Raw genomic sequence first — 13468 nt, forward strand, 5'->3', positions numbered from 1 at the left:
TGAGAGAATGCCAAGAGTGTGCAAAGCTGTCATCAAGGCAAAGGGTGCCTACTTCGAAGAATCTCAAATATAACATGTATTTTGATTTCTTTTACACTTTTTTGCTTACTACATGATTCCATATGTGCTATTTCATATTTGCGATGTCTTCATTATTGTTCTACAATGTAGAAAATAGTAAAAATAAAGAAAACCCCCTAAATGAGTAGGTGTGTCCAAACTTTTGACTGGTACTATATGTCTTTCAGGTTTGGTAAGTACAAGAAATTACAACAAAACAAATTTAAAAAACGAACTGTAATCAGTTACATTACCAGCTAAAATATTGCAATCAGATTAAATATACTTTTGAAAAACTAGAGTAATCACAGTGTGTTACTGAGTCTGGGTAATCCAAATGTTACTTTACTGATTACAGTTTTGGACAGGTAACTAACTAGTAACTAACATATTACATGTAGAAAGTAACCTCACAACCAACCCAGTTTCTAGGCTAATAGCAAATATGCATCAGGAAGCAGGAATATGTTCTTTGGAATTTCCTTTCCTATGGGTTCCTGGTATCTTATAGTGAGTGATATTTCCTCCAATGAATAGACTAACGAGAACCAGAAACAGTCTTTCCTATCAGTGCAATTATTGCATGATTCCATGAATAGCCTACCTACCATCTCGTATGGTTCCTGCGTTAGGATACACGCAGGATGTGTCATCTCAATTGGAAATGACCTTTACATTTCGCTTCAGCGTTACAGATCGAACAGAACCCCAAAATAGCTTACTCATACCCACGTCAACACGTTTAATTGATAAGTAAAATAGGTTCCGTTAAAATCAACAGCAGTGACGCCCACGCTCAATGCGCTTGAAGGCGCGCGCTTAAATAGCCGGACTCGTTTCTGGACCAAAGAAAGAAAGCATCCATTTGAATCCAAGGAGAACTGCATTAGCCTACACAATGATGGTATGTGGAAACATATGTTTAGCCTGTATTGAAAACGGTGTTTTTAGTTCATTGCAATTAACTGAATATGAAATTGTGAACCGAATGCTTTATAAACAAACTGAATGACAACCTGCCTGTTCTTTCTTCACAGCTCTTTTTTACGGTGATTCTAGTCAGTGCTGATGCCAGTATGGCACTTCATGCCCAAACTTTCAAAAAAGATGATCCGTACTCCGGTCGTTCGTTAGTGTGTGATCGCTGTCCACCTGGAACGTACCTCCGTGCGCCCTGCAGTGCCACCCGAAAGAGCGACTGTGCGAAATGTCCCAAAGGGGCATACACAGAATTTTGGAACCACATCTCCATGTGCCTGCGCTGCAGCATGTGCGCTGAGAACCAAGTCGTCAAGCAGGAGTGTTCTCCATCCAACAACTGCAAGTGCGAGTGCAAGGAGGGTTACTACTTCAACAAGAGATACGAAGCATGCATCAAACATAAAGAATGTCCCCCTGGGTATGGAGCGAATACTACAGGTATGACTAAAATTGAGCCAGTTATACGCACGGAAAAAATAATAGGCCTACGATAAATGACTGTTTACACTTAAGTCTGTGATGATAACAAAGTGTTTTAATCATAATAGTTTACAGTCAATAGTTCCATATGCATACATTGAATGTGCATATGTCTCAATATATGCTGACTGTGTTTGTTTGGATTGTAAAAAGGGACAAATGTCATTTGATATCAATACCAAATTTGCTAATTAATGTGAATTTAAGGAATAGTTCAATTATTTTACAGTGCATTCGGGAAGTATTCAGACCCCTTGACTTTTTCCATATATTGTTAAGTTACAGCATTATTCTAAAATTGATTATAGTTTTTTTTCTTCTTCTCATCAATCTACACACAATACCCCATAATGACAAAGCAGAAACAGGTTTAGACATTTTTGAAAAAATAAATATCACATTTACATAAGTGTTCTGACCCTTTACTCAGTACTTTGTTGAAGCACCTTTGGCAGCTATTACAGCCTTGAGTCTTTTTGGGTAAGACACTACAAGCTTGGCAAACCTGTATTTGGAGTTTCTCCCATTCTTCTCTGCAGATCCTCTCAAGCTCTGTCAGGTTGGATGGGGAGCGTTGCTGCACAGCTATTTTCAGGTCTCTCCAGAGATATTTGATCAGGTTCAAGTCCGGGCTCTGGCTAAGCCACTCAAGGACATTCAGAGACTTGTCCCGAAGCCACTCCTGCATTGTCTTGGCTATGTGCTTAGAGTCGTTGGAAGGTGAACCTTCGCCCCAGTCTGAGGTCCTGAGCAGGTTTTCATCAATGATCTCTCTATACATTGCTCCGTTCAGCTTTCCCTCGATCCTGAGTAGTGACCCGTTCTCTGCTGCTGAAAAACATCACCCCAGCATGATGCTGCCACCACCATGCTTCACCGTAGGGATGGTGCCAGGTTTCCTCCAGACATGACGCTTGGAATTCAGGTCAGAGTTCAATCTTGGTTTCATCAGATCAGAGAATCTGGTTTCTCATGGTCTGAGTGTCCTTTTGTCAAACTCCAAGCGGGCTGTCATGTGTCTTTCACTGAAGAGTGGCTTCTGTCTGGCCATTCTACCATAATGGCCTGATTGGTGGAGTGCTGCAGAGATGGTTGTCCTTATGGAAGGTTCTCCCATCTCCACAGAGGAACTCTGGAGCTCTGTCAGAGTGGCCATCGGGTTCTTGGTCACCTCCCCGACCAAGAACCTTCTCCCCCGATTGCTCAGTTAGGCCTGTCGGCCAGCTCGAGGAAGAGTGTTGGTGGGTCCAAACTTATTGCATTTAAGAATCATGGTGGCCACTGTGTTTTTGGGAACCTTCAATGCTGCAGAAATGTTTTGGTACCCTTCCCCAGATCTGTGCCTCGACACAATCCTGTCTCTGAGTGCGACGGACAATTCTTTCGGCCCCATGGCTTGGTTTTTGCTCTGACATTCACTGTCAACTGTTGGACCTTATATAGACAGGTGTTTTCCTTTCCAAATCATGTCCAATCAATGGAATTTACCACAGGTGGATTCCAATCAAGTTGTAGAAATATCTCAAGGATGATCAAAGGAAACAGGATGCACCTGAGTTTAATTTCAAGTGTCATAGCAAAGGGTCTGAATACTTATGTAAATAAGGCATTACTGTTTTTATTTTTAATACTTTTGCAAACATTTCTAAAAACCTGTTTTCGCTTTGTCATCATGAGGTAGGTACAGTATGTGTGTAGATTGATGAGGAAAATGTTTTATTTAATCAATTTTAGAATAAGGTTGTAACGTAACAAAATGTGGAAAAAGTCAAGGGGTCTGAATTCTTCCCAAATGCACTGTATGTATATATGTTGCATTAGCATTATAGCAGTCTATGGACAAGTAGTGAGTGCAAAACACACTTCGGGTTTATTAAACTAGCCACGGCAAACAATTAGCAAATATTAGCAATGTTTTATCAATTCTCCATGCAAATCAATCCCTCCCGTTTAGCATGTATCAAATGCCATAACCAAATCAAATCTTAAATGGATTGTCTTCCTCAATGAATTGCTTTAAAATAATGTTGAGATAAATATTGTGGCATACACATCAAAACATTTCCTCAGGTACACCCCAACAAGATACAGAATGTGTACAGTGTCAACCCGGATTCTACTCTAACATTTCCTCTGCAAAAGCAATCTGTGTTGCCCACTCAAACTGCGAAGCTGGTGGACTGCGCATGGTGCTGAAGGGCAGGGGCTGGCACGATACACTGTGTGCATCATGTGATGACCTCAAAACTCGTGGTAAAACACATTATGAATGACATTGTTTATCATGAAAGACTCATCATTTGTGGCCTCAACTGAGTTTAAGTTTCTCAACCATGTTTATTTTTTTCTTCAGATGGAGCTGAATATCTGCAGGAAATCCTTCCTGCGTTCTTCATTCAGCTTCACCAGAAGATGGGCATTCAGAGGATACGTCGGTTAGCGATGAGGCTGCCGCAAGAGGGAGGCAAGAAACCGCTCCGAGGAACAGTCATGAAACTTTCTAGGAGGGGTCTTAACGACTTTATGAACAGTTGGGACCAAGGTGCAGGGAAAGACCAAGTTAGGAAACTTCCGGAGATGTTAAGGAAGACAGGGGCCCGCAATGCAGCAGACAAACTAGAGCTTAAACTGAAATATATAGACCAACAATTCAAACTCTGTGAAGGGTTAGTTGAAGTAGCCTAAAATGGGTTAAAGTAGCCTCTCATCCCCATCTTCTTAATTACATATCTTGACAGCAAAAAGTAATTCAGTTCAACAGTTGTCCATTTTAGGTTCATATAGGGTACTATGCAGTCTAGCCCAGGGTTCCCCAATATGTGGCCGTGATTTTATTTGGCCTCCCAAGTCTTCTGAGCAAAAAAAGTAATAAATAAAAGTAAAAATAATTGAACAATTATGATAATTATCATAAATCTATATATGTACACTACCGTTCAAAAAAGTTTGGGTTCACACAGAAATGTCCTTGTTTTGGAAAGAAAAGCACATTTTTTGTCCATCAAAATAACATAAAATTGATCAGAAATACAGTGTAGACATTATTAATGTTGTAAATGACTATTGTAACTGGAAACGGCAGATTTCTTTATGGAATATCTACATAGGCGTACAGAGGCCCATTATCAGCAACCATCACTGCTGTGTTCCAATGGCATGTTGTGTTAGTTAATCCAAGTTTAATTTTAAAAGGCTAATTGAGCATTAGAAAACCCTTTTGAAATTATGTTAGCACAACTGAAAACGGTTGTTCTGATTAAATAAGTAATAAAACTGGCCTTCTTTAGAGTAGTTGAGTTTCTGGAGCATCAGCATTTGTGAGTTTGATTACAGGCTCAAAATGGCCAGAAACAAATAACTTTCTTCAGAAACTCGTCGGTCTATTCTTGTTCTGAGAAATTAGGGCTATTCCATGTGAGAAATTGCCATGAAACCTAAGATCTTGTACAATGCTGTGTACTACTCCCTTCACAGAACAGCGCAAACTGGCTCTAACCAGAATAGAAAGAGGAGTGGGAGGCCCCGGTGCACAACTGAGCAAGAGGACAAGTACATTAGCGTGTCTAGTTTGAGAAACAGACGCCTCACAGATCCTTAACTGGCAGCTTCATAAAATAGTACCCGCAAAACACCAGTCTCAACGTCAACAGTGAAGAGGCGACTCTGGGATGCTGGCATTCTAGGCAGAGTTGCAAAGAAAAAGCCATATCTCAGACTGGCCAATAAAAATAAAAAAATAAGTTGGGCAAAAGAACACAGACACTGGACAGAGGAATTCTGCATAGAAGGCCAGCATCCCAGAGTCGCCTCTTCACTCTTCCCAGAAGAGTGGAGACTGTTATAGCAGCAAAAGGGGGACCAACTCCATATTAATACCCATGATTTTGGAATTAGATGTTCAACAAGCAGGTGTCGACATACACTACATGACCAAAAGTATGTTCCCAACTATTCATATGCATAAATAGAGGCCTGTGAGATCATATCCCAACGTAAATCAAGGTTTGAAAGTATTCTGTTTTTGTCAAATACTATATCTGTTTGGGATTCTTGTGGTCAATTTACAGTTTACAAATGATTTCTAACATTCCTTACCCCAGCATACTGGGGACTATCCGGCAGATTAACAAACAAAAAAAGGAGCGTAAATCTGATCGAGTTATTGATCGAAAAAAACAGCCTTTTCATTTAAACTGGGCTGAAGCGCATTTGGGTATACCTTTAGTTCATTATTTATATCTAACTGGGGACTCCTGATCTAGACCTATTGTTCATTGATTGTTTTACTTAAAAGTAGCATGTTTCTACTGACCTCTGGGGTAGTCAATGGTTACACATTCAAACACACACATGGCGTTATGCACACGTTTGGTGCATGTTTTGTGATTTTGTTGCATTTTAAGAAAGATTTAAAAAGGCACACTTTATAGATATAGAAAATTCAATTGTTGCAGAATGAAAATGTGTATTTAACTTCTAATATATGGATTGTTACATAATATTTAAATGAAATATACAACATTCTAATAGTATAGCATGAAGTCCTGAAATGCTTTTTGCAATAAAGGTTATTCTTGCTTAAACGTCCTTTTCATGTAATTGTTCATGTGAGACCCAAGCACTTTTGTCTACTCTTACATAAACATCTCTCTACACTTCAAAGTAGCTAATTTATTTTTTTATACATGACATAGATACACTTTACAGTACAAGTTTCTGATCTGCTAGTGTCATTTCTCATGGAGTCTTAATCTTGGAATGTGGAGTGAATTCAACATACACAAATGGATTGTGAAGAGTTGAAATTATTATTTCAGCTGAAGGTTTTAAATTTAATAACTCTGGCATTGACATGAGCGCAGTGCTTTCTCCACTCAAACAACATAAACTCTCCATTTACACAAACAATCCGCAATCAAATAATCCAGTCAATAACCCAAACCGTTAATACAGTATTATCTAGGTTATCACTTCTTCCTAGGCTACAGACAATTACATCGAGCTATAGGCTTTTAGAGGTTAGCTTCTTCTGAATGTTCCTGTTTTAAAGAACTGCTCCTCCATGTTCTTCACCGAGTGCACAGCGACCACCTAGCAAATAAATACTCAACACAGTGTTGTAGTATTTGCTTAGTCATCACCTGTTCATCAGGTACCTTTCCGTTTTATCAGGCTTCATCACGACCACTTTTTGTGTGATAGACCACATACAGTACATACCAATCCTTTTAAGGTAGTACACCACATGTTCACCAGTCATGACCACCATCATCACTGACAGTACACAATGTTATCCATGTTACAGACTTTTATTTGGCAATATCAGTGTTGCTGACTGATAGTGCTTGACAACATTATTTTCTTATGAGCGATAAGGGAGTGTGCATCACGCAGGTACTGTATCACAACACCGGCCTTTATTTAAGGTAGTAGGCCTGCACATGCCGTCTCATGCACATGTACACAGAGCAAAGCAATGAGGCCTTTTTATGGGTGGAAGGAAAAAGGAAATAGTGAAGCTCCTAGCTCCTTGCTCTGTGTGCACATGTGCATGAGACGGCATGTGCAGGCCTACTACCTTAAATAAAGGCCGGTGAACAGTGAAACTGGATTATCCACTGCTGAGAAGTGGCAAAGAGGCTAAAGTGTTCATTAAATATAATAACACAAGAGCATCTGTGGACCTGGAGCAGGAACTCAAATATTATTTGAGAAGCTCCGGTCAGGCACATTTCCTAGATGGGTAAGTTCCGGATGGATATTGTCATTTATCGGCGTAGTAACAAACCTCCACCTCATAACCCATGCGACCCCAAACTGTTCCCAACCCTCTTGTTTGATTGTTTTAAAGCTAATTCACTGCAATTCTACACATTTTACCATGGGGCAGAGAAAACATTGCAGTTGAATAGCTAATTTGCTGCAATTCTACACATTTTGCCATGTGTTATGTGTGTTCATATGATACTTGAGTGACCTAACAAAATCAAATGTGGGCCCCCTGGGATTGAGGCCCCAGGCCATGATAACTACAAGATTTAAATAGCTGGTTAGCCTAACTAACATGGCCTAGTGATCAACTGGAAATGTCTGACCGGTTATAAATAGCTCTCTATAAATACACTGCTCACAAAAATAAAGGGAACACTTAAACAACACAATGTACAGTGCCTTGCGAAAGTATTCGGCCCCCTTGAACTAACGCGACCTTTTGCCACATTTCAGGCTTCAAACATAAAGATATAAAACTGTATTTTTTTGTGAAGAATCAACAACAAGTGGGACACAATCATGAAGTGGAACGACATTTATTGGATATTTCAAACTTTTTTAACAAATTAAAAACTGAAAAATTGGGCGTGCAAAATTATTCAGCCCCTTTACTTTCAGTGCAGCAAACTCTCTCCAGAAGTTCAGTGAGGATCTCTGAATGATCCAATGTTGACCTAAATGACTAATGATGATAAATACAATCCACCTGTGTGTAATCAAGTCTCCGTATAAATGCACCTGCACTGTGATAGTCTCAGAGGTCCGTTAAAAGCGCAGAGAGCATAATGAAGAACAAGGAACACACCAGGCAGGTCCGAGATACTGTTGTGAAGAAGTTTAAAGCCGGATTTGGATACAAAAAGATTTCCCAAGCTTTAAACATCCCAAGGAGCACTGTGCAAGCGATAATATTGAAATGGAAGGAGTATCAGACCACTGCAAATCTACCAAGACCTGGCCGTCCCTCTAAACTTTCAGCTCATACAAGGAGAAGACTGATCAGAGATGCAGCCAAGAGGCCCATGATCACTCTGGATGAACTGCAGAGATCTACAGCTGAGGTGGGAGACTCTGTCCATAGGACAACAATCAGTCGTATATTGCACAAATCTGGCCTTTATGGAAGAGTGGCAAGAAGAAAGTCATTTCTTAAAGATATCCATAAAAAGTGTTGTTTAAAGTTTGCCACAAGCCACCTGGGAGACACACCAAACATGTGGAAGAAGGTGCTCTGGTCGGATGAAACCAAAATGGAACTTTTTGGCAACAATGCAAAACGTTATGTTTGGCGTAAAAGCAACACAGCTGAACACACCATCCCCATTGTCAAACATGGTGGTGGCAGCATCATGGTTTGGGCCTGCTTTTCTTCAGCAGGGACAGGGAAGATGGTTAAAATTGATGGGAAGATGGATGGAGCCAAATACAGGACCATTCTGGAAGAAAACCTGATCGAGTCTGCAAAAGACTGGGACTGGGACGGAGATTTGTCTTCCAACAAGACAATGATCCAAAACATAAAGCAAAATCTACAATGGAATGGTTCAAAAATAAACATATCCAGGTGTTAGAATGGCCAAGTCAAAGTCCAGACCTGAATCCAATCGAGAATCTGTGGAAAGAACTGAAAACTGCTGTACACAAATGCTCTCCATCCAACCTCACTGAGCTCGAGCTGTTTTGCAAGGAGGAATGGGAAAAAAATTCAGTCTCTCGATGTGCAAAACTGATAGAGACATACCCCAAGCGACTTACAGCTGTAATCGCAGCAAAAGGTGGCGCTACAAAGTATTAACTTAAGGGGGCTGAATAATTTTGCACGCCCAATTTTTCAGTTTTTGATTTGTTAAAAAAGTTTGAAATATCCAATAAATGTTGTTCCACTTCATGATTGTGTCCCACTTGTTGTTGATTCTTCACAAAAAAAAACAGTTTTATATCTTTATGTTTGAAGCCTGAAATGTGGCAAAAGGTCGCAAAGTTCAAGGGGGCCGAATACTTTCGCAAGGCACTGTAACTCCAAGTCAATCACACTTCTGTGAAATCAAACTGTCCACTAGCAACACTGATTGACAATAAATTTCACATGATGTTGTGCAAATGGAATAGACAACAGGTGGAAATTATAGGCAATTAGCAAGACACCCCCCAATAAAGGAGTGGTTCTGCAGGTGGGGACGACACACCATTTCTCAGTTCCTATGCTTCCTGGCTGATGTTTTGGTCACTTTTGAATGCTGGCTGTGCTTTCACTCTAGTGGTAGCATCTAGTGGTAGTACAACCCACACAAGTGGCTCAGGTAGTGCAGCTCATCCAGGATGGCACATCAATGTGAGCTGTGGCAAGAAGGTTTGCTGTGTCTGTCAGTTTAGTGTCCAGAGCATGGAGGCGCTACCAGGAGACAGGCCAGTACATCAGGAGACGTGGAGGAGGCTGTAGAAGGGCAACAACCCAGCAGCAGCACCGCTACCTCCGCCTTTGTGCAAGGAGGAGCTGGAGGAGCACTGCCAGAGCCCTGCAAAATGACCTTCAGCCGACCACAAATGTGCATGTGTCTGCTCAAACGGTCAGAAACAGACTCCATGAGGGTGGTATGAGGGCCCGACGTCCACAGGTGGGGGTTGTGCTTACAGCCCAACACCGTGCAGGACGTTTTTAATTTGCCAGAGAACACCAAGATTGGCAAATTCGCCACTGGTGCCCTGTGCTCTTCACAGATGAAAGCAGGTTCACACTGAGCACATGTGACAGACGTGACAGTCTGGAGACGCCGTGGAGAACGTTCTGCTGCCTGCAACATCCTCCAGTATGACCGGTTTGGGGTGGCATTTCTTTGGGAGGCCGCCAGAGGTAGCCTGACTGCCATTAGGTACCGAGATGAGACCCTCAGACCCCTTGTGAGACCATATGCTGGTGCGGTTGGCCCTGGGTTCCCTCTAATGCTAGACCTCATGTGGCTGGAGTGTGTCAGCAGTTCCTGCAAGAGGAAAGCATTGATGCTATGGACTGGCCCGCCCATTCCCCAGACCTGAATCCAATTGAGCACATTTATTATTATTTTTTATTTTTTTTACCTTTATTTAACTAGGCAAGTCAGTTAAGAACAAATTCTTATTTTCAATGCGGCCTAGGAACAGTGGGTTAACTGCCTGTTCAGGGGCAGAACGACAGATTTGTACCTTGTTAGCTCGGGGGTTTGAACTTGCAACCTTCCGGTTACTAGTCCAACGCTCTAACCACTAGGCTACCCTGCTGCCTCAGGGGACATCCACCAACGCCACGTTGCACCACAGACTGTCCAGGAGTTGGCGGATGCTTTAGTCCAGGTCAGGGAGGAGATCCCTCAGGAGACCATCCGCCACCTCATCAGGAGCATGCCCAGGCATTGTAGGGAGGTCATACAGGCACGTGGAGGCCACACACACTACTGAGCCTCATTTTGACTTGTTTTAAGGACATCACATCAAAGTTGGAACAGCCTGTAGTGTGGTTTTCCACTTTAATTTTGAGTGTGACTCCAAATCCAGACCTCCGTGGGTTGATAAATTTGATTTCCATTGATAATTTTTGTGTGATTTTGTTGTCAGCACATTCAACTATGTAAAGAAAAAAGTATTTAATAAGAATATTTAATTCATTCAGATCTAGGATGTGTTATTTTAGTGTTCCCTTTATTTTTTTGAGCAGTGTATATTTCTCAAGTCTCTCCTCTCCCAGAGGACTGAGCCCTAGGACCTTGCCTCAGGACTATCTGCCCTGATGACTCCTGGCTGTCCACAGTCCACCTGGTCGTGCTGCTGATCCAGTTTCTGCTGTTTTGCCTGCGGCTATAGAACCCTGACCTGCTACCTTGTCCAGGACCTGCTGTTCGACCCTCTCTCTCCCTCTCCACCGCACCTGCTGTCTTGACCTCCGAATGCTCAGTTATGAAAAGTCAAGTGACATTTACTCCTGAGGTGCAGACCTGTTGCACCACTGTGATTATTATTTGACCCTGCTAGTCATCTATGAATCTTTGAACATCTTAAAAGAATGATCTGGCCTCAACGGCCATGTACTCATATAATCTCCACCTGGCAAAGCCAGAAGAGGACTGGGCTCCCCTCAGAGCCTGGTTCCTCTCTAGGTTTCTTCCTTAGGTTCCCCGTTCGGAGTCCAGAGCCGTTCCATGGTCCGCCTGTTGAGTATGACTAACATGGAGATTAGAGAGGCGGATCAGTAGCCAGAAGGTTCAAGCCCAGGGCCAGTCAATAAAAGTGAGAACTGAACTGGTAATTGGAGGGCTTCTGGTCTCTGCTCCCAAGTACCATTCAATGCCATTCACCTAAGTTCTTATAACGTCTCAAATACCCTCTAGGCTATTTTCATAGCTCTGGAGGCTCGATGCCACTCGTTCCATAGTCAATACGTCCATGAAGTCCCTTAACCAAATGTCCATGCTGAAGCACTATGGTTTACGCACTTTCCAGTATTGTCCATTTGACTGGAAGAATACTTTCCGAATGCACTGTAAGTGTAGTGTATCATGCAAAGTGTTCTATTTTGCATTTCGTTAACATAGCTATTACATAGCCTAGCGCAGTTCTGTTTTATCAGTTCTGTGCTGTTCTAGTTCTGAAAACAGACACCGCACGAAGCCAACCATGCATTTGTTTAGTAAATATATGATGCAGATGCTTTTACTATATGTACAGAGACAGTACAGTGCAACATGAATGCTGCTGACACAAAAGCTTTTTACCTGAATGGGGTAGTCTGGTTTCTCAACCTGATCTCATGAGACCAGGCTGGGTTTTCCCAGAGCATACCTGACAGGCCATTCAGTCTATGCAAATTACTTCGCAAAAGTGAATTTGACTAGAGGTGCATGCTGACTAGATGTAACTTCAAAAATAGAAACCACCCTAATAAACAAAACATTTTACCAATGTACACCAGAAATGTGATCTAAATATATTAACTCACCTGCTGCCCATAAAAAGCACAAACCCTTCTACACAAATAGAAGGTTTTGCCTGGCTTTGATTACTTAGAAACTATCATTCTATGAAACCATAGAAAAAACTCTGTGCTTTTATCATCTTTTTCTAATGAGTTTCTCAATTTATTTTTATAAGAAACATTAATGTGTTGAAAAACCCAAAATGGTTTGAATAGGCAACTTACACACAGCTCTGACACACACTTACCCCACCAGACATGCCACCAGGGGTCTTATCACAGTCCCCAAATCCAGAACAAATTCAAGAAAGCGTACAGTATTATATTTTTTTATTTTACCTTTATTTATCCAGGTATGCCAGATGAGAACAAGTTCTCATTTACAACTGCGACCTGGCCAAGATAAAGCAAAGCTGTGTGACACAAACAACAACACAGAGTTACACTTGGAATAGACAAACATCCAGTCAATAATACAATAGAGAAAGTTTATACAGTGTGTGCAAATGAGGTGGGGTGAGGCAATAAATAGGCCATAGTGGCGAAATTATTACAGTATGGCAAATTAAACACTGGGGTGATCGATGTGCAGAAGATGAGTGTGCAAGTAGCGGTACTGGGGTGCAAAGGAGCAAAATAAATAATATGGTGATGAGGTAGTTGGATGGGCTATTTACAGATTGGATATGTACAGGTGCAATGATCTGTGAGCTGGTGCTTAAACCTAGTGAGGGAGATATGAGTCTCCAGCTTTAGTGATTTTTGCAGTTCTTTCCAGTCATTGGCAGCAGAGAACTGGAAGGAAAGGCAGCCGAAGGAAGAATTGGCTTTGGGGGTGACCAGTGAAATATTCCTGCTGGAGCACGTGCTGCGGGTGGGTGCTGCTATGGTGACCAGTGAGCTGAGATAATGTGGGGCTTTACCTAGTAAAGACTTATAGATGACCTGGAGCCAGTGGGTTTGGCGATGGATATGAAGCGAGGGCCAGCCAACGAGAGCCTACAGGTCGCAGTGGTGGGTAGTATATGGGGCTTTGGTTTCAAAATGGATGACACTGTGATAGACTGCATCCAATTTGTTGAGTACAGTGTTGGAGGCTATTTTGTAAATGACATCGCCAAAGTCAAGGATCGGTAGGATGGTCAGTTTTACTGCATGAGTGAAGTATGTTTGGCAGCATGAGTGAAGGATGCTTTGTTGCGAAATGGGAAGCCGATTCTAGATTTAATTTTG

The 13468-nt window shown here is 41.8% G+C and overlaps 1 protein-coding gene across 1 annotated transcript; it reads left to right on the forward strand.

The window, feature by feature from the left end:
* The first annotated feature begins 629 nt into the window (after nucleotides 1-629).
* LOC139372635 (tumor necrosis factor receptor superfamily, member 11b) lies at nucleotides 630-4406 on the forward strand. Its single transcript, XM_071112408.1, has 4 exons — nucleotides 630-964; nucleotides 1098-1479; nucleotides 3592-3774; nucleotides 3875-4406. The coding sequence occupies exons 1-4, from the start codon at nucleotides 959-961 to the stop codon at nucleotides 4204-4206; spliced, it is 903 nt and encodes a 300-aa protein (XP_070968509.1). The 5' UTR covers nucleotides 630-958; the 3' UTR covers nucleotides 4207-4406.
* Nucleotides 4407-13468: the final 9062 nt, after the last annotated feature.

This window comes from Oncorhynchus clarkii, chromosome 18, assembly GCF_045791955.1.
Source record: "Oncorhynchus clarkii lewisi isolate Uvic-CL-2024 chromosome 18, UVic_Ocla_1.0, whole genome shotgun sequence".
Classification (NCBI taxonomy): Eukaryota; Metazoa; Chordata; class Actinopteri; order Salmoniformes; family Salmonidae; genus Oncorhynchus; species Oncorhynchus clarkii.